Genomic DNA, 21,658 nt, shown 5'->3' on the forward strand with positions numbered 1-21,658 from the left:
TGGTTCAGAGATGATCCTTTATTAGACCAACTAAGAACCTTCTTTCTCAGAACCGACTAACAACTCAGCTGATTTAATAAAAGGGATCATCTCTGAACCAACAGTGCTAGAGTTTTGCGTTTCTTGTGTGTGACTGTGTGTGTCTAGGAGTGCATGTGTGTGTCTGTCCAGGAGTGCATGTCTGCATGCATGTGTGCATATGTCTAGTAGTGCGTGTGTGCGTGTCCAGGAGTGCGTGTGTGCATGCATGTGTGCGTGTGTCTAGGAGTGCGTGCATGTGTTTGTGTCTAGGAGTGCATGTGTGCGTGCATGTGTGCATATGTCTAGTAGTGCATGTGTGTGTGTAGGGGGGTGTGTGTGTCCAGGACTGCGTGCGTGCATGCATGTGGGCGTGTGTCTAGGAGTGCGTGTGTGTAGGCGTGAGTGAGTGTGACTGTCTCAGAGTGCGTGCGTGACTGTGCACGTGCGGGTGTGAGTGAGTGTGCCTGTGTGCACGCTCTCGTGTGACCCCCTGGCGTGGGGTCAGCCGGGGCGAGCCCGCGGCGCAGGTCGGTGGCCGGCGCTGCCCCGGCCTGGCCCAGCCGCCCTGTTTGCAGGAGTCCCGCGCGGTCACATGGAGGCGCCTCCCCCGGGGCCGCCGCCGCCTCCGCCCAGCGCCTCCCCCTGGCCCGGCTGCCCGGCGGGCGTGACGGTGGCGGTGGCTGCCGGGCGCTCTCGGGGGACGCGGCGCGCTGAGGGCGCTCCCGCCGCATGGCCGGCCCGGGCTGAGCGCGGCGGCCGCAGCGCCATGGAGAGCCCGGGGCCCGCCGGCCCGCCTGCCGGGTAAGCCCATCTCGTGCCAGCCCCGCCGCCCAGTGCTTGCTCGGGAGCCGGCCTGCGGGCTCCCACCTGTCACCAGCGCCGGTTTGGCCGGGGCGGGAGGGGTGTGCTCATGTCCAGATTTTAGGGTGAAAAGGTGACCGGCTGAAGTGAAGTTACAGAGGAGTTAATGTCAGGGCAGAAGAGCCTGGGGTAAGTAACCCAGGGCGAGAGAGGAGGCAAGTGGGCAGAGGTCGTGTCAGGGAGAAATCAAGTGTTTCACATTCAGTAGCTCTGTGTGTGTGTGTGTGTGTGTACGGGTAGGTTTGTCCATGCTGCTGAGACCTGAGGGAAAGGGTCTTCCTCGGCTAGCCCTATCCCAGCAACAGGACATAAAAGAGATCACTCAGAGAAATCCTTGCCTCTCGTGTGCTTACACCGGTGAATTTTAAGCTGTTTTGTCTCATTTGAAATTCTTTGTTGTGTAGACTGTAGAGGGTATCCAGGTTGTAGCTGCATTGGTCTAGAGGCAAAAGCAATCAAAACTTGTGGCAGAGGCAATATCTTTTAAAGCTTGCAAATACAGACTTTTATTTTTTGCAAGTGTCTAATTGGTCTAATAAAAGATATCACCTCTGCCACACGTTTTGATTCCACTGGTGTGTAGACACACATATAGACAGAGCTGTAGATCTACATGTATCGAATAAATCTCTGTCTAGAGATGAACCCCTCTCCCTCCCCACCAAATGTGGGAGCGTGAGGGTCCCCTGCACCACCCTGTACCAGGGCTGGAGGATTGTCCCAAGAAAACATTAACAATGTGGAGAGCCTTGGATAGCATCTGCACATAGGTTTTGCCCCCATCCCGGTTGCCTCCTCTTCCAACCTGCCCTTGCAGTGGGAAGGACAGTGACACATGGAAGGGTTAGAAAGGATGTGCTCTCGGGGAGCGTGGCAGAATGGAGGAGGTGCTGGGCTTGAGTGGGGAAGTGTTTCCAGGGGAAGCTGTACTGAAGTTCTGGATTCACGAGGACAATGCAGGGGTACTGAAAAGCCTTTGGGAAGAGGAGGCAGAAAGGTCTGTATTCTGGCACAGATGGGAAAAATCTTGATTCCAGCTGCTGAGGGAGCAGCTCTTTAAGGCTGCAGACTTCTTTTTCTAGATGGGCTTCTGGAGATCCTTTAGGACGGGTGGGCAAAATGCGGCCCCGGGGGCCGGATGTGGCCCACCAGGCCATTCTATCCAGCCTGTGGGGCCCCTAAAAATTTAGAAAATTAATATATATCTGCCCCTGGCTGCCTGTAATGTGGCCCTAGATGGCTTGCCAAAACTCAATATGTGACCCTCTGCCCGAAATAATTGCCTTCCCCTGCTTTAGGAGCACCAAAACCCTTTCTTGTTGTTGCGTCTCACTGTACATGTGCTTTTACTGCAGTCCCCTTCTTTGAGCTACGTCCTTCCCCCGGCCCTAAGTGATGCAGTTAACTCTCATATAAGCTGTGTAATACAGACCTGCAATGTTTAAAGAGAATGAATCAATACAAGATGTAAAAGTAGTGACAGTGCTAGTTCAAGAACTACAAACAATGCCCTCTACCTGAAGTTGTGGGCAGTCTCTTTACTGGAGGAAAATCTAGGCAAACATTTCAAAGCTACAGTCTCCTCACAATTCACTGCTCTACTTCACAATATTTTCCACAGCTAAGGAGTATGTTTGCCCATTATACTTTTACTTCAACATAAAAAATAATGAAATAAAAGAGGAGTAATACTAGTACATGCATCCTAAAACTGAAAAAGAAAAACAGCTCTCTGATTTCTCTCTATTTGATTACAGTAAAGCACAGTATTGAATGGGGGTAATATTTTTGTTGTTGTGGTTTTAAAGGTTTGTTTCTTTAGCTTGCTTATTTGTTTGCTGTTGCCAGTCCTTGGAGTTAGATGCTTAGTTTTCAGGTTTGTGCAGGAAGTAATGGATGAAGGAAAAGTGGCATCAGAGTTATTTACACTGCTGTATGTATACAGGCAGCCTGCTGTAAATTGAAGTCAGCTCGTGCTCACAAAAGCTGATGCGTCTCTGATTCAGTTAGTCTATAAAGTACATCAATGCCTGTATAATGTTCACTTACTAGTTTGTTGTTATTGTTGTTAGAAAGCTTAGTTGCATTTAAGGATTTTCTTTTTAACAATAACTTCTTCAAATATCTGACAGAATCTCACTGGATTTTTTAAGCCATGGGTTATGTGCAATCCCATCATTTCTAGGGATTTGATATGTAAACAAAAATTGTTTTTAAAAGTAGTGAGGAAGGGAGCTAGGATGTAAACTTGCATATGTGTTTTGATGAGTAAGGATTGTCTCTAAGTGTGGCTTTTAAAGACAGGGTACACTTGGATTGCTGTGCATCAAAACACAGATTGGATTTGCAAGTGCCCATGATGTGCCCATTTCAAACACTGCAGCTAACAGAATGCCAGCTGATACACTGAAGTCTCATAAGCCTAGTATTTCTAAATAAAGGCCCAAGTTCGCTGACCAGTTCTGTGTATAAGTAAATAGCCCCTGCAGTCTGAAGTATGTGAGAGAATGCCCCCATGAACGTCAGTGGGTATATTCCAGATTTATAGTAGTTTGACTGCACAGAATTTTGCCTGCAGAGAACTTGTGTTTGGAATATATTGTATCTGGGTCTAATCCTATACTCTTTCTGAAGTTAGTGGCATAAATCCCACAGATGTCAGTAGGGCAAGCCATTTTTTTCAGTGGTCCTAAACCTACATGGATTCATGGGCAACAATACAAACCAAATATTGTGCTGCAGACAATAATGTGCTCCAGACAATATATTAGGGTTTTGCTCTGCCTGTTAACCTCTGTATTATCCCGTTAATGTCTTGTGTCTGCAGGCAGGATTGAAGGATTTTTACTGTGATCCATGGATTTGGGATCACTGGTGAACTGCATCAGAAGTCAGCTCAGTAGTGGTCCTAAGTCACTTTCATTTGAACTTTAGGTGACAATGCACATACATGCCTTCTATCCATCAGAATTTGCTGGAACAGTAATGAATTTCTAATGTTGATAACCAATACTGGTGGAAATTTAGTTCTTTACTTGTTTTTACCATACCAATTAAACAGGAAATTAGTCAGGGCAAGAGAAATACTGAGAGACTCTTAAGACTGATTTGCTAGTAATACAGGTTATGAACCCGGTTTGTATTTATGAAACGTTTAGGTAGATATGAAAAAAAAACCCCATGAGTTCTTGAGGGCACCTATTTTGTTCGTAAAAGGTCTGTCACAAAGTACGTGGATGAAAAAAACCCATTAAGCTGGTGTCTAACTTAACTAGTGACTGAGCTGGTTTACAGCTGTAAAAGCAAGAGGTTAAAATGACCTGACCTTGCAGTTTTTAACCAAAATTAGGTAGTGTGTTTTGTCTCTATGTAAATCATTAATAGCGCTGGTATTGGCTTCTTTTGTTAACTTGGCGAGCAAACTTAATGTATCATTGGTTCCTGAGTAGAACAGCTTTGCCTTATATTTTTTCCTCCAGATAAATTTAATAGCATTCCTTGTTGGAAAATGTACAGTTAGGAAAATAGTGTTTTGTGGTTTAAATGACAAAGTCTAAGATTACAGTGTTTTACCAAGTTTTTGTTCATTTGTTTTGAAGAACACCTTTAGAATTTCGAATTTAAGAATATTATAATTGCTAGTTACGAGACAGATGTTTTGTAAAACAATAATACATTATTTAAATATTCTTTTTTAGAGCCAATTCTGAAACCAAGTAGTAGTGCTGGTCTGAGTGAAATTCATTCTTGTGCAGGGAGCCAGCACAAATCTTATAGCCTACTTGAGACCGTGTTTGGAGGGGTTGCTTAACTAATCCATAGTTTTGTGCAAGACCCCAAGCCCAATTTTTAGTTCTGCTGTTCCTTGAACATATAAATTTGGCATGCAGATAGTATAGTAATGAGTGCAAGCTGGACAATTTTAGGGCAAATTCTGTCATTCTGGGCACAGATTTGCTTCATTTTACCTTAACAAGGGGTGCATCTACATTTGTACTTTACTGAAAAACTGACTAATTAGCTTCACAGTAAAGTTGTCACTGGCTACACATGCACCTGTATTAGAGCACAGACAATTAAATAACTCCTCTGTGGGATAGTACTGACTGAGACAAGTACTGTCCTATGGTGGAGTCATTTAGTGCGCCAAAATTCACATGGAGATGGTGACTGGGGCTGGCTGGGGCAGGAGGATCCTATAGTGCAGGGGCTGCCTGCCAGCTAGCCCTACACTGTAGCACCCTTGTGCCTCAGCCAACCTCTCCACTACAGATGCTGCCACCTGGAGACCAGGGTGGCCCCCCCAGGGCTCCCTGCTAGCCCAGGGCTGCTCCACCCTGGCTCGAATTGCTGTAATCCTGGGCGCACGTGTAAACTCTGCATCCAGGAGCAGCTAACTTCAGCATGAACTGCTTTGGAGTTTATTCAGTTGGGGTAATTGCAACTGTAGATGCACCCAGAGAGAAGTAGTGGTCACTAGAAAAACAGAATTTATTTTTCTCTGCTACTTCATAGCAGCTATTAGAAGCAAAAAATAAAATGGTTTAAAACACTGACAGCAGTCTGGAGCCTCGTCCTGCATATCATTATTTCAGTAGGACCAAGGGAAGGGTTTCTCTGCTGTGCTTTTCAAACATCTTATCAATGAAATCAATGGGAGTTTTGGGTGGTCAAGAAAACAGCGTTCCCTCTAAGCTGCATGGTGTGCATGGCCATGCAGGCGTGCCTGGCAGTGCAGTATGAGCACACCTGCACGGCTGTGCACATCACAACACAGCTTAGAGGGAACGCTGCAAGAAAATCCACACTATGTCATACGTGGAAGCATTGGCATAGAGGTCGCATAGAAATTTACATTCATTATGACTTCTAAGGGCTCATTCTTTTTTAACTGTATGGGGGTGCTCAACACTTTCCATTTTTGAGCCACTGTAGACTTGCTTTGTGATCTTGAATGAACTCTGAGATCCTGATTCAAAAAAGGCACTGGTATTCAGGAAACCATGTGTTTAAGTACCTTCTTGAATTAGGGTCTTAATTTTCTGTGCTTCTGTTTTTAAGGTGAAAAATGGAGAAAACACTTCTCTGTCTTTCACGGGTATTTTGTCATTTTATGTCTGTGTGTGTCTGTGTGTGTGTGCATGCACAGAATCACACGCACTTGGGAGTTGCTTAAGTACAAAAGTGGAAGGACTTTATGGATGCGTCCTCGTGAGCGTACATGCAGATTTTGCGGCGCTTCAAACCAGTTTGAGGCGCTGTAAATGGCAAGTAGTGCACACACACCCATTTGCTACGCTTGCAGTGTGGCTGGGTTTTTTTGTCACTAGGAGATCTGATATAAAACAAAATATTGCCACTAAAAAAAGCAGCGCGGTGCATGCGGCAGCAGTGTGTGCCGCCAAAAACTGAAGCCTGGCTGGCCAGAGCCATGCTCTGGCTGCTAGCCAGGCTCCCAGCAGCTGGCTCAGCACCACGGCTGCCCCAGCAGCCCTGAACTCCAGGTAAGCCCAGGTTGCCCCAGCCTCCCCTCCCCACTCAGGTCACTTTGCCATACATTGGAGCGTGCAGGCAGGGGTGTGCCCGGGGACAAATAGCAATGACACAAATATGTGCCACTGCTGTTTGTCCTGTCAGAAACATGCGTCCCTTCATGTGCATACTCATGGGGACATGCCTTATAAGTTCTATCATAGTGTTATAAAGATCATATAATGTTAGTAACAGTTACACACAGGTCCTTTAAGTACAGAACAGGTCAAGTGTCTGTATTTTGTTTTGACTTCTAGTATAATTTTACATTGTACACTTTTAGTCTGCAGTAGGCTTTGTGCAATTGCACATGTGTCTTATTTAAAACATTGTATTATGCATTTATCTATCTATCACCCATCTATCATGTTTCCTTAAATGATTCTTTTAAATGGTCAAGAACATCTACCACATACAGAATGCTACTCTGTAGTACTACATCAGCAACCACGCCCCCACCCCAGTAGAGTTCTGACGCATAACACTCAGGTATCCCAAGATATGGGATACATGAAAGCCCTGAAGTGTGTATCTTAAAATCAAAAACTAGATCAACTGGAAATCTTGGCATTGCCTCCACTTCACCTTCAGTATAATTATAGATTAAAACTTTTGTTGAACAAGTAGCATGCTTGATGGGCAGAGAGGATGAATTCAGAGTACAAATAGAAATGCAAATAAATAGAATGATAAATATGTTAAATGAACCTGCCTCTAGAAGGTCTAATATGACTACATATTTTGGCACAGTCTCTCTCACTGCAAATAGCAAAATGCACTTGAATCCACTTCCTAGATATGCACATTCACAATCTTCATGAAATGTAGTGGGGTTTGTGCATAGAAATGGAATAGTAGAATTTCTTTAGCAGCAAATTTTCTGACGTACTTTAGGCCCGTTTCTTGTCTCACAAGAATTTGGATTACAGCGGGGCTACTTCAGTATAAAATTCATGTAAGTGGGGAAAAATATTGTGCCTGTCTGCTTGCAGTCAAAATAGTATCTTGTTTCTTTTTACGTATTTATTTTACACCATTGTATTAATACAAATATTGACTTACCAATACAGGCAAATCTGTTTTAATTCAGTATGACTGATGCTTCAGAATTGTTTAAAGGTCACTGTAACAATAAGATACACAACAACATCATCAGTCATAGTACAGTACAGTCTGTTCCTTTCTTTTATTTCCCCAGCTGCCTTTTTAAGCTTCAAGTCCACCATTTCCTACTTGTTCCTTTTCTCATTTTCCATCTTATGCTCTTAAAGAGCAGCCAGTTAGACTTTTGGAGGTGTCTTCCAGTCCTATAGTTCAATTATAGCTATGATTTTTTCCCTATTCTCTCTTTTACCCCTCTCTCTCATCCTTCTGCCTCCCTTTGAATATCTTTCCTCTCATTCTTCAGGACCTCCCCTGCTCTCTGTGAGCCATAATTGACCTTAGCCTGCCTTCTCCTACCCTGTCCTACTACATCCTTGTTTGTTGTCTATATCTTTTTCTTTCTGTTTGGCTTTCATTCCTATATATTTAGAGCTACTTGTTGTGGGCTTGTTTTCATGAAAGTACTTATTTGTACAGAGAGTACCTATGCTGCCGTCTCCTAGGATAAATTTTACTTGTTATTCCCCCTAGGCTATCTAAACAAATTACACAGTCCAGCAGCTTGGAAATAGCACATTAAAATATTTGTGATCTAAAGTGTTACAGTGGGATATGAATTTACACAGCATGTACTATTAAGGCAAAAATATGGAAATATTGAGTTTGAAATCAGAATAATTTTTTTTCTTCATCTGGAAAATGGCAGCATTTAGATTTGGGGCCTTTTTTAATAGCTTTCCTTTTTTTTTTAGAGATGTATAGTGCTTCCTCTGGAGTTGAGTGGCAAAGACCACATTTATCACTCCTATATCTTGAGTGCTTGTACCCAATCTTCCTGACATTTCTGGCATTTGTAGAAGATCTTTATCTAGGTATGTATTGTGTCTTTGTCATTGTAGTATCTGAGTACATCACAGACTTTAATGATTGCCTCCTCTGTGTGGTATGGAAATATTAACAAGCCACTTTTACAGGTAGAGATCAAATAGATTATGTGACTTGTCCCGAAACCACACAGGAAGTCTGTGGTAAATCCAGGAATGCAACTCAGTTTTCCTGAATCCTAATTCAGTGCCCTAATAGACCTTTTCCTGTAATAGATTTTTGAATCGCTTTCTTGGTTACCTCCAACAAACTTTTTCCTGGTGTGGCACCTTCCATCTTTCACAACACAGTTTTCTTTGGTAGTTTTTCATTTTGATTTATGTGGAAACCTGCATTCCTCATGGTTTTAATGTCCTATGGCAGAGGGCTCTGGAGTCGTATTTACTGTCTCAGTCAGTGAGGCCAAGTGCCCAAGAAGTGTGGAATTTGAAACACATTTTAAAACCAGAGTTTCTGGGGGAAAATGAGAACTCTTTGGAATAGTTTGATCTCCAGATAATGGAAATTCCAACTATTATCAAATGTCCTCTCTTGTCTTTCAGTATGCATAGCCCTACAGCAAATTACAAGTATTCTCACTTTAACCTTTTAATGACTAACATCTTAATATTCTTAATGTAAAATATGATTCCAGAGCTGGGAGGTAGGTGATCCATATGCTAGACTGCCTATCACTAAACAGATGATCCTGTACAACATCAGAAATGAGCCAGAGATTTAGCACATGCCAAAAAATGAGTCAGAAAGATTGCATGGCAGGGGAGTGCCAAGATAACTATGAGACACAGCATCTGATATCCACTTCTAGTACTTCTGCACCAAAAATAATGTTTTTCACTGCTACTAATGTGGTACTATTTAATGAGCTTTATAGATCAGTATGTTTGTGAAGCATCATATGTTCAGTTAGAAAAGTGTCTGAAACACATAACATAGGGATAGTTGCTTTTTCTCTCACTGGTTGCTTATTCTCTCTCAGATTGACAGATGTTCAAACTGAGCATTAATACTTTCAAGCACCATAAAAAATGCAGTAAGAAGGGGACTGCAGGTGTTCCAGTCCCTTGGCTAGAGAGCTACACAGTCACCTCAGAGGTGAACTCCTCAGCAGGTGCATGATAGAGGCTCCTTGTGTCCTTCTCTCCCCCTCATCCCTAAGGGAGCCTGATGATTAACGGCTTGTGCTTTTCCCTGCTGGGGAAGGGGGCAGGCTATAAATGAGCAGCTGGCAGCTGGTGAAAAGGTGGGGTTGGGGTGGGAGCAGGGGACAGGGAGGCACTGGCATTGATTCATGAACAGTACTGGGACTCTCTGAGATTGTTCAAGCAGTGTCAAGAATCAGTGTCATGGTTTGAACAGTTCCAGGACTGTTCAGGTTATGGCAGAAGTTTGGAATTAGCTGTACAAAGTAGAACTGCTCCATCAGGACCACTTAAGAGAGATCCTCACTAATGCTGTGGTAGCTGGGACACTTGCCTGGGATATGGGAGACCCAAGTTCAAGTTCCTGATCTGAATCAGCTGGAATTGGTACTTAAACCAAAGTGTTTCACATCCAAAATCATTGCCCTAACCTTAGATAATTAATTATTAAGGTGAGGCCTCTTGTCTTTCCCTTTTCATAATTTTTACTCAGGTCCTGAGGAAACTTCCACTGAAATCGGTGCATTTCCCTGAAAATATTTAATTTCAACCAAAAAAATCTTACCAGAAAATTCCTAGCTGTGCACAGACAGAAAGTAAGGCATCCTGACCTTTCTAACCTGTATGACTGCCATTGTACTAATAGCAGTAGTATCTTGTTTTACTCAATAAAGTAGAGGTAAGACGCAAAGTCATTTTTATGTTGTCAGTTTCCTAAGTATGACCATATTGTAAAGTTCAGCCATAAGAACCAATGTGTTAGTACTTAATCGGTCAGATATGGAATCCTTTATCTAGAAGTTTTAGGACAGCTAAAAAAACACTTAAGATTTCACATCAGCAATATTGGATTTCTTTAGCTGTGTATTCTGTGCTATGCCTTATCTGTAAATACCTGTTGATTGAATCACCCTGTATTGTAATGTTCCTGTGAATTTAAGCCCAAAAGTTAGAACCTTGAGAGGGTTAAACAGGTTACAAAGGGCACCTTACAAAGATCAAGTGAATGAAGGGAGGAGACTTCAGGCTTCCAAAGTGGTCTATTGGGGCTTTGGGTACACAGCATTCATTCCTGCTTGGTGAGATTGACTGTCTAAGTCTTGAGCACTGCTTTATTAAATTAACCCACTGATGTTAATAGCAGAACAAAATAAAATAATTTTTGTTATATAGCTTTCTGTTAGGACCTCTCAATTCACTGTAGAGTTTCTGTTAGACCGGGGTGTCCAACCTTTTTTAATGTGGGGCCGGATCATGAACTTTTTATCACCCAGTGGGCTGGTGAGCCATATTCAAAGACCTCACAGGAAGCGGTATCACATCAGGAACTGCTGTCACGTGACCTTTGACACTAATGAAGTTGCAGGAAGTGACAATGAAATGGGTCTGGAAATGTGGTTTAAAATCCAAAATAAAAACAATATAAAAGCAACAATGAAATAATACCAAACACTTGACTAAAATAAACACTTTCGCTTCTACTCGCTTCTCAATGAATGAAAGAAGCATAATGCAAGTTGACAGATCAAATGTGGAAAAGATATCAGCTAGAGTGGAAACTAATCAAAGCAACAAAATATGGGCATTTTTGAGAATAATCTTCAAGAAGATTTACTTTTATTGAATTAATAACTTGTTAGTAACACATCTTTAACAAGTAATAACAAGTTGAACCCCCAGTCCCCCACAAAGAGAAACAGAAGCAAACACAATCCAAACACTGGACAGTATTTTTACAAAGATTTTTACCTGCTCCAAATTTACGTTGGAGCCCGGATCATTCATGCTCTATTCTTGAGCATATTGTTCAGTCTTAAACAAGCATACAGCACAGCTGCAGGGAGCTCAGCTACAGTGTTCCCTCCCTGGTACAGCCAGGCCAGCCCATCCTGTCCCCTATCAAGCGGTGGCTTCCCCATGTGCTGCTGTGCTTTCCCCCTACCTGCACCAGCTGGTCCCAAAAGGCAGGAGGCTCTACCGCCGCTTCTGCTGGCCAGTGCTGACCCAGCCAGGTGTTCCCAGCAGCACGTGGGAAGCCAGCTTCAACTGCATGCTGCCCCCAATGGGTCGGGCCCAGCCAGGTCAGCACTGTCCAGGAAAAGCAGCATGCAGCTGAAGCTGGCTTCCCACTGGTGCAGGCAGTGGAAAAATGCAGCTGAGCCCCTGCCACTCCGGCCGGGCTCGTCCTGTCCCGTCCCAAGCGGCACACGGCTCCACTGCCGCTTCTGCTGGCCGGTGCAGACCTGGCCGGGCTCCTCCCATCCCCAGCAACATGTGGGAAGGCAGCTTCAGCTGCATGCCACTTTTCCTGGCCGGTACTGACCTGGCTGGGTCCGTTCCATCTAGAGCAGCATGCAGCTGAAGCCAGCTTCCCACAAGCTGCTGGGGATGGGAGGAGCCTGGCCGTGTCTGCACCGGTCAGCAGAAGCAGCGGCAGAGCAGTGTGCTGCTCAGGACGAGACGAGCCCGGCTGGGGCTCAGCTGCATTTTTGCCCTACCTGCGCCAGTCAGTCCTGAGTGGCACATGGCTCTACCGCCGCCTCTGCTGGACGGTGCTGACCTGGCCGGCCTCCTCCTGTCCCCAGCAGCACGTGGGAATCCGGCCTCAGCTGCATGCTGCTCCGGATGGGACAGACCCACCTGGGTCAGCACCAGCCATCAGAGGTGGCAGCGGAGCCGTGTGCCGCTCAGGACTGAACAGCACAGGTAGGGGGAAAGTGCAGCTGAGCCCCTGCTGCTCTGGCTGGGCTCATCCTGTCCTGAGCGGCACATGGCTACTCCTCTTCCCACACACACTGTGTTGGCAACGTCAAGCTGACGTGGTACATGAGGGAACCTTGCCCCTTCCCCAGCCCTTCAGCAGCCAATAGGAAGCTGCTGAGGGGCTAGGGGAGGGACAAGGGGTGGGAACGAAAGTAAACCATGTTTACTTTCGTTTCCTGTCACGGCACCGTGGGCCTAAGAAAATGCTTTGGTGGGCAGCATGGTGGCCCGCGGGCCGTATGTTGGACAAACGTGTGATGAGCTGACCCTAATTTCTTAGCAGAACTGGAAGCTTATTACAATCTGTTCATGGTATGTTGTAGAAAATACAATTATGTGGCCTCTTTAAATGTTTTCTCAATTTCTTGTACCTTTTTTTTCCCTTAAAGCATTAAATATAAATTATTTTAAATTGTCTCTTGGGTCTTTTGAGGGGTTATGGTTGGGGGTACAGTAAGTACTTCCTTTCCCTTGTTTCCCCACCTTAATAAGTATAAAAGGAGACGTTTCTTTAAAAGTGAAAACCACTAAAAACTACCTTTTAAGAAATGCATATTTCATTTTTGTTCTCATTTCTGCTTTTAGCTGTCTTTTCTGGTTGTGCATTTGGATTGAGATGAGTGTAGTGCACAGGCAGCAAAAACACCAAGTAGATAAACAGTGCAAGGACTACATGGTAGAGTCTATATTTACTAGGAACCAGACATACATTTTCCTGTTCATCACAGTTGTCCCATCATGGTGAACTGAGTCTGCAAAGTCAATAAATAGCTTCAGCCTAATTTGAAGAAGAAACTTTTTTATTTCTTTCTCCCCGGTTCTCTCCTTGGCTAGGTACAGACATTCAAAAATCCTGGGTGGAATTGTTCTAAGTTATGCAGTTTTCTGGACGTGGCATAGTTTAGAGTGGTAGCGAACAGAACACACATTTGCCCTTTCATAGGGGGTGCATGTCTTAGACTGGGTTCTGCCATTTTTAAGCCAGTCTGTGTGTTCTGTTATAGGTATAGAATGGTTTCTGATCAGTTATACTGGTAAAAGTGTAATGTCTGTACCCTTCAATGCTGACGATAGGATATCTGGTGCAGCTTTAGACAACCTTCTTAAGGAGTAACTTTGTTGGTACTTTTTTATTGAGTAACTTTTTGGCTGCTCATTTATAGCCTGTCCCCTTCCCCAGCAGGCGAAAGCACAAGCTGTTAATCATCAGGCTCCCTTGGTGATGAGGGGGAGAGAAGGACACAAGGAGTCTCTATCGTTCACTTGCTGGAGAGTTCACTTCTGAGTGCTTGTTAAATGCAGTCTTTGGTACTGAGCCTATACATTTTATGGGTGCCAGAGAAATTACTCCTGTGTCCCCTGGGAGTGTAGCTCATATTTCAGCATCAATATAGTTTCTCTGTTCTAACTGGGCTTGTCATGTTGTTAACATTTGCTTCTCCAAAACACTCTGCACGGTTCTGATAAGGCTCTGTTTATACTTAGACATTTTCTCAAATTTAGCTACCAGTGTTTTGCACTAAACTGTTAAAACCCAGCATTCATGTTGCAATGTAAAACAAGTCCATCTAATTAGAAGTCAACAAAATAAATACCTTACTAATGAATTCAAGATTCGGGCCCTTTAGGGATCAAACTAGGTCATTCAGCTACCAGAATTGTAGTAATCCAGAAGAGATTTTATTCATCCTTCTGTATCTTTGTATTACTCTGCCCGGTGCCTGCTGTCTTCTTATCGGAGGCAGTAGCACTCAGGCATCTTTATTTCAGGCTTTGTTTACACTTGGATTCCTGATTATTTTATTTTGTATCAGGCTTGCTTAGCTGGTTATCAGATGGCCTTGTAGAAAGCTGTAACATGCTGTCATAATACTAAATCAGGACACCAAATGGAAATAATTTTGTGACCTGGCTATTTCTGGTCCTCTCTCTTTCTGTGTCCGTATACCTATATCTGCCTATCTCCAATTTGTTTAGGCAGGAAAAGATATTTCTCTTACCTCTCTTTCAAGCCCTTAAGGTGGATCTCCTTGACTCCAAGGCACCCATCTCCATGAATATAGGCATTGTTGAAAGATATACATTGGAATCACTCTTTTGCTTTAGCCTCTCCTGGATAGTAGGGGTGTGCAAAAGGGGCCATATTCGATTTGGATTCAGCCCAAATTGGGGACAGTGATTAGATTTGTTGATTCAGCTCGCTGTTCCCGATTCAATTCGGCCGAATCCGAATCTGAAGATTCGATGCTGATTTGGAGAATTAGCAATTTGGCCATAAACACAGCTTTAAATGTTTTTTCTACATACGTCTGAGTACCAGGCGCAGCTCATGAATGCTGCAATGCTGGGGCGGATGGAGCATTGCACCGATGGTGGTGGAGTGGAGGGGCCCTGCGTGCTAGGCGGTGAACCCTGAAGTGGACCAGAAGTAGTTCTAGTCTACTTCTGAGTCAGCTGGGGAGCACACGGGGGGGGCTGTCCCCCCTGGCTCAGCGATCATCCATGGGGGGACCCTGGATGCCGCACCAGACCCAAGAGGCACCAGTCAGTGAGCCGGGGGAGGCCCCCAGCGTGCTTCCTGGCGGACCCGGAAGTGGATTGGAAGTGCTTCTGGTCCACTTCTGGGTCTGCTGCCGAGCGCTCTGGGGAGCTCCCTGTGCTTCTGTGGGACGTTCCATCTGCCCCAGCCTCGCAGCACTCACGAGCCGCCTGGTACCTTGAGGTATGTAGAAAAAATATTTAAAGCTGTGCCTATCTCCGAATGTTTCCGAACTCTCTGAATTGAGTCAGAGGGTTCCAATTCAGTTCGGAGAGATTAAAGGATTTCCTAATTTGATTCAGATTCAGAGATTCCATTGAATCCGGCTGAATCTTTGCCGAATCTCCACCGAATTGAATCAGGGACCGAAACGTCACGCAGCCCTACTGGATAGCATCCTTCCTATGCTCAGTCGCCTAGGTAGCCACCCTAAACTAGGGGTTTTGCACTGTGAAGGTCATGACAGAAATTAAGCTATTGTGGCACTCTCTGAACCTGCTAAGGAAGAAGTTCCAAATGATACATAAACAGGTTTTTAGTTAAAAAACCAAACCAAACCAAACCAGAAAATATGTCTGCTGTATGCTCGTGAATGCAAAGCTGTCGTAAAACCCAAGCCAACATTCATATTGTAAGACCCACGCAAATCTATCCACCCTAGAAATCGACAAAGTAAATGGCTGCATAAGTAATTTGGGAGCAGAACCTTTAGAACTTAGAAGCTATATCTTACCTTTTATATAGTTAAATGGTAAAAAACATAAATGAGAATCTTAAAGGATTTTTGTATTATACGAATTAATCACAGCCCCAGAACCATGCAATTTGTTGGTGGGTAAACCTTTGCATTATTAAGATAAATTCCCTTTTATTTGACCAACAAGAGAATTGGTATTTTTGAGTTAGTTACCTCTGAATTTTTAGTTAGAACTATGAATCTTTTCCCTAAACAGAAACATTTCGCATAACACTGTACAAACAGATTAGCAGGGGCAACTCGGTCTTTGATGCAACTTTGGGTAGTGTTGAGTTTGATACTATGAATCTGTTGGTACTTTTGAGAAAATGAAAGCATGAGTTCTTCATTGGTCAGTTGTTCAGTTCAGAATCATAAAACGGGCTTTGAAATACTACATTTTATTGTGCTTTTAGCAGTAAAGTGGAATTGATAGATGGTATTATCACCACCTACCTTCAATATTACTGCACTTTGCTTGCAACTGAGGAGCCTGCGTCATTTCCTCTCTTTTTGCCAGAAAAGTGTGAACGCATATGTGTGCTTCATATAAGTCTCAGAGGAGGATCTTGCTATGTCTTGTAATGCCGGTGAAGTCACTAGAGCTATTCCTGTGTCACACAGATGTAAGACAGACCAGCAGTAGATCCTCTGTCTTTCATGTACTACATGCTAATACTTGTGGTTAAATCACATAACCCACTGCTTCTGTTTATTCAAATGAATTTTACTTCTTGATTATTGATCAGAAGACATCATTTTGTTTGTATTAGTAACCTTTTTGTAAAATATCTTAGCTGTCTCACTGTACTTTTTGTAGTAAACAAGATGTAAACAAGAAAGATTAACACTATTCTTCCCTCTCCCCAAACTGCTTGCGCTAGATTTTTGCTGTCTGCACAGTGGTAAGACTAAATGTCTCGGCTCCTATGATGTTTTACAGCAAAATTGCTAACACATGCCAGGTATCTCACACCTTTTCTGACACTGAATACATAGTATTTGTTAATACTCCTTTTAGGATAAAGGAGAGGTTATTTCTGTTCTGACTACTTTTGTTTCCTCCCAACTAGATATTACTAATATTTTTTAATGTGTGTAAATTGTTTTCTAGCTTTAGGCAACCTGTAATTAAAAATCATGCTAAATTTATTGCTGTTTATTGTTTATTTGTATATAGTCTCAAATTAGTCCAAGTTATTTTAGATTGAAATGCTACTCCTTGCATTCTTGTGGTTATACCATATTTTTAATAGTGGAAAGTATCTAGTCCATGACGACTGGAAAATATTACCTAGCTATAAAACTGTTGTGAGTACAAAACCTGTTTATGTATATACCTTAGGTTTCTTGCTCCGGAAAACACTGTACATTTTCTATGCTGTTAGTTTTTCATTAGGAGTAACATAAAATGAAATGTTATTTAGAGTGTATTGCCAACAGTTTATATTTTAACTCGCTACATGAGAAAAATGTGGGAATTTAAATTCAGTTTAATGACAAATTCAAAGCAAAATGTTCAGCACTCCAAAATATGATGATTATTTTTGTTGCCCTTTTCCTGATAGAAAAAAAGTAGCAAAATTGAAATTCTCCTGCAGAAATTGCATTTTCCATTAAAAGAATTTTGAGCGGAAATTCCCAGTGGGTTTTGATTTATTAATATACATAACTATTTGTTGCAGTTTTTTTAACAGTGTTTACAAGCAGAAGACTAGTCAGAGATTAGTTGTAGAATGTGGAGCTTTTCATCTCTGAAATTAACATTTCCATCCTGACTCAAGTCAGGACTGACTCGGAGGCTGTTAATGACTTGTATGAAATTAGTCAGTGGTCTTGATTCAGCACATCGGTGGACACTATCTCAATTGGTAGCTTTGTTGGCAGTCCAAACTGAGCGTTCTGGAGAATTAAGTACCGCTTTGTTCCATTGACTCATTATGCACATGCCTGTTTCATGGTTTGTGGGGAGGATTCTGCCCTACTCCTCTGAAACTAGTTTCAGTCTTTTTGCTCAGGCTTTGCAATAGGTTAGGGTCTGCCATGTTAATATTATTATACAAAAATATACATATAAAATGCATCTTTCAACTTGAAGTATAAAAAACATTGCTTCTTCATTCTACTGTAGCAACAAAAATGGTGAATGTAAATTCTGTGCCCATGGGAATAAAGTGAATTAAAAAAAAATTCTGTTGAAAATCTGTGAAGAAAATAGGATTCAAGTGGTTTGTATTAGAAGTCAGCTGTTCTGCTGTAAAAATTCCCAGCAACTTCAGTGCAGTGATCCTGAGTAAGCTTGTGGATCTGCCCAGCCTGTCTTCACATGTCTTGTGGACTGAGGATACAAGAAACTGCCCGTTGTTCATAGTTAGATCTGCATGTGTAAGGATCAGGCATAATTGTAGTTTTTCAACCAAGGTAAGTGCTGGGACTGCAGTTTCTGTTCTAGGTAGCAGTCCAGTTATGTTGCTTATACAGCTCGCATAATGCCATTATTGGAGTATCTGACAATTTAAGGAAATAGTATTATCCCTATATCCTACCTGGAGAACTGAAGTATGAGGGACTGCAGTGTTGTGTAAACCAGCTGGCTTGGGTACAGAAAGCAGTCTTAGCTGTGGTAGCTTGAAGGTCTTCATGGGGTTTTTTTTCTGGCTTCCCTTCTCAGCACAGTGAACTAGCCATGGCAGAGCATCAACTTCTCTAGTTAGATGGCTTTCTGGTATCAGAGCCAGCACTTGGGTCGACACTATCGTGCAGTGAGATGTGCTGTATAGACCTACCCAACATTACTTGCTCAAGTATTGTCCTTTCAAAAAACCAGAATGTCTTCTCTGCTGTGTTTTACCGGCCCTGTGCTACCTGCTGTCCTGGATTGTGCCTTTGGAAGTCTACCCTAGTTTTACTCTAAAACATTTTTTCCCTCTGAAGAGGTGACACCCAACACATTATCAGCATATAGACTGAATGTTGTTCTCGTCTCAGTCAGAGTGGTTTCGTCTGGGCAGACAGAATTACTTAGAAAAAGAAAATATACAAGCTCAGATTGCAAATAGTCCCCTCGTGCTGTGTTTAGCACCTGGCTAAATGTGCACTATGGTATCTGAGCACCAATAAATATTGCATAAGCATTATTCATATTAGGATAAAAACCATAGTGACTTTAGTCAACAACAGGGGTTTTCCTATATTAAATTTCTTTCACCTAGAATTATTTAAGGCTGAATATCAATCATCTAGAGAGAGTTTCTCAGTTTTCTGTGCATTTTTTTAATAAGAGGAAAATATCCCAAGCTTATCACCAAAATATATAAAAATAAAAAATAAAGAAAGCAGTAAATGTAGAACAATAGATCTAACTGGCGATTTCTGTAGTGATTTTCACTGTATATAAACACTTTGTTAAGGAAATCTTTGGATATAAAGAGGTCGTGGGAGAGCCTCTTGGGGTTTTTTGTTCTTCCCTTCTTGGTTATAGTATAGGAGGAACTGTGTACAGTATAATCTGAGCTGTGCATTTCAGCAGGTAATCTCTATGTATGCACACGCGTACAATGGGGAAAGGGACTTCAGAGTATAAACACTCCATGTGGCAGATCTTTCTTTCATGTCAAGCACCACTGTAAAAAGTGTTTGCATCACAGAAGTAAGGCAGAGGTAGATGAAAGCAAAAGGAGCTGGCATCTCACAGATTCACAGAAGTTTAGGGCTGGAAGGGACCTTGTGAAATCATCAGGTTCAGCCCCTCTGCTCTGGGCAGAAAAGATTGCTGGGGTCAGATAACCCTAGCAAGATGTGCATTCAGTCTCCTTTTGAAGATTTCCAGGGTAGGTGCCTGCACCACCCCCACTGGGAGTCTATTTCAGAGTCTAGTCAAACAAACCAGGGTGGGTGGGTGTGTAACTAATAACACTAGCCAGAAGCCTATACCTAGTGCAAAATCTGTCCTACTTGCTGTAGAAAGGGTGATTTGCTGATCTTGGGCCCAAAAGATTTGTTTCCCTTTTGCTCTTTCTTTTGCTCTGCCCCTGGGCCAACAACAAGGGCTGCTTAACAAGTTTTGGTAAGCTGTTGGGGACCACAAGGGTAACCCTGCTCCTTGACAGATTCCCCTCCCCCTGTTCACCATCTTGGGACTAGAAGTCCCACCCCTATCTTCTGAACTTTGCCACTGGAACTCCCTCCCCTTGCCCCTTGAAGTACTCCTTTGGGGAAGAGGGTTTGCCATCTTGGGGTGGGGGGGAACAAATTACATACTAAAAATCAGACAAGGTTCCTTGGGTGAATCTGATATCTTTTATTAGACCAACCCACATAGTTGGAGAAAAGTTATTAAGCAAGCTTTCAGGTTCAAAAACCCTTCATCAGACTAAGGAAGTTTCAGCAGTTGGTGTGTGCTCTTCCTGGATGGAATGAAAAGTAAACAAGCCAGGGGCTGGGCTGGGGAGTCAGTTGCCAGGCAGATTATAATGTATCAAAAATCCAAAGTCATGGACTAAACATAGACATTGGATTTTTGATACATTATAATCTGCCTGGCAACTGACTAGGAGGAGAGGGGGGAGCCAGATTGGGGCAGTAGGATTGCGGGGAGCAGGCTAGAAGGGGTCTGAGGAGCCAGTCTGGGCTACACCAGCAGGAAGAGTGGGGAGCTGACCTGGCTTCATAGAACCCCTTCTGCCCGGGACCTGCTCCCCTGCTCTGGGCCACACCGGTGCTAGCCCTGGAACACTGGCATGGGCCCCAAACTCCCACCCAACTTCCAATGGCTCCCACGCACCCATTCACTCCCAGTGCCCCAGCCCCATGGTACATGCAGAGACCAGCACGCAACCCCGACCCTACGTGCCCCATGCTGTCTGTCCGGGCTAAACAGCAGTGGCAGGAATGGTGCTCAGCACAGGAGAAAAGTGACCCCTCACTCCCTGCCACCAGCGCTCCCTGCTGCAGCTGGTCAGAGCCCATGTGGAACTGTCCTGCTTTGCAGTGGTGGCAATGGAGAGCAGGCACAGGCAGCCCTGCACGGGCTCCGAGCAGCTGCAGCATGAGGTGCTGGCCATGGGGAGGGGGAGCAGCCGCTTTTCCCCTGCACTGAGCACCAGTTCACTCTCCACTGCCGCTGCAAGCATGGGCACCCCTCCAGCTCCAGGTTGCCCATCGGGGCTGAGTCATGGCAGCAGCAGCTGGGCACAAACTGCTGCTCAGCGTGAAGGAAAGCGCCCCCCCAGCTCACCGCCACTGGGCACTGTTTGTGGCGGAGAGACAGGACAGCCCTGCGTGGGCTCTGGCTGCTTGCTGCAGAGAGCGCTGGGGGGGGGGGACGACACGCTTTTCTCCCATGCTGAGCACCATTCCTGCTGCTGCTGCTCAGCCCAGATGGGCAGTGTGGGGTGCACGGGGTCGGGGCTGCGCGCTGGTCCTTGCCTCTACTGTGGGGCTGGAGTGGGGGTACTGGGAGTGAGCAGGCGTGTGGCAGCTGGGCAAGAGCACAGGGCCCATGCTGGTGTCCCAGGGCCAGTAACAGTGCGACCCAGAGCAGGGCGGCAGGAGCATGGGGTCCCGGCCAGCAGGGGCTCTATGGAGCCAGGCCAGCTCCCTTCTCTCCCTTCTGGTGCAGCACAACCCAGCTCCACAGACTCCTTCCAGCCCACTCCCTGTGCTCCTACTTCCCTGCTCTGGGCCCCACTGGGGCTGGCCCTGGGACATGGGCACAGGCCCTGTGCTTCTGCATGCTGCTCACTTCCACTCCCTCCTGCCCCTGCTTCCCTGCTGGCCAGCTCCTGGCTGCGTGGCTGGACCATGGAGCTTAGCAGGAGCTGGTCTGGTCCCAAGGACTGGGGCGATCTCCGTGGTCCTTCCCTGCCTTACCCCTCTCCCCACTTCTTACCTCAATTTCCTGCGTCGGTGCAGCTATAAACACCCCCAGGGGTCCTATGCGGGGGGGCCTGGGGGGCCAGGCCCTGCAGTTGCAAGAGCCTGCCATGGCTTCCCCTGGATCCTACTGCTTCTGCCTCCTGTCATCTTTGACAGGAGCCAGGGCAGATGAATCTTAATTTTCTGAAATTTTTAGAG

The 21,658-nt window shown here is 44.5% G+C and overlaps 1 protein-coding gene across 6 annotated transcripts in view; it reads left to right on the forward strand.

Annotated features, from left to right (window-relative positions):
• Positions 1-547: 547 nt before the first annotated feature.
• Positions 548-21,658, forward strand: part of COBL (cordon-bleu WH2 repeat protein) — a 273,635-nt gene continuing 252,524 nt past the window's right edge. For 3 of the 6 annotated variants that reach the window (XM_019483865.2, XM_059728586.1, XM_019483862.2), the window contains exon 1: positions 549-822. In XM_019483865.2, coding sequence (XP_019339410.2) covers positions 614-822 — 209 coding nt within the window. In that variant the 5' untranslated portion in view covers positions 549-613. Of the gene's footprint in view, positions 823-21,658 lie in introns of all 6 variants that reach the window. The other 3 variants (XM_019483864.2, XM_019483863.2, XM_019483861.2) reach the window with 2 other exon arrangements.

Source organism: Alligator mississippiensis, chromosome 5 (genome assembly GCF_030867095.1).
Source record: "Alligator mississippiensis isolate rAllMis1 chromosome 5, rAllMis1, whole genome shotgun sequence".
Classification (NCBI taxonomy): Eukaryota; Metazoa; Chordata; order Crocodylia; family Alligatoridae; genus Alligator; species Alligator mississippiensis.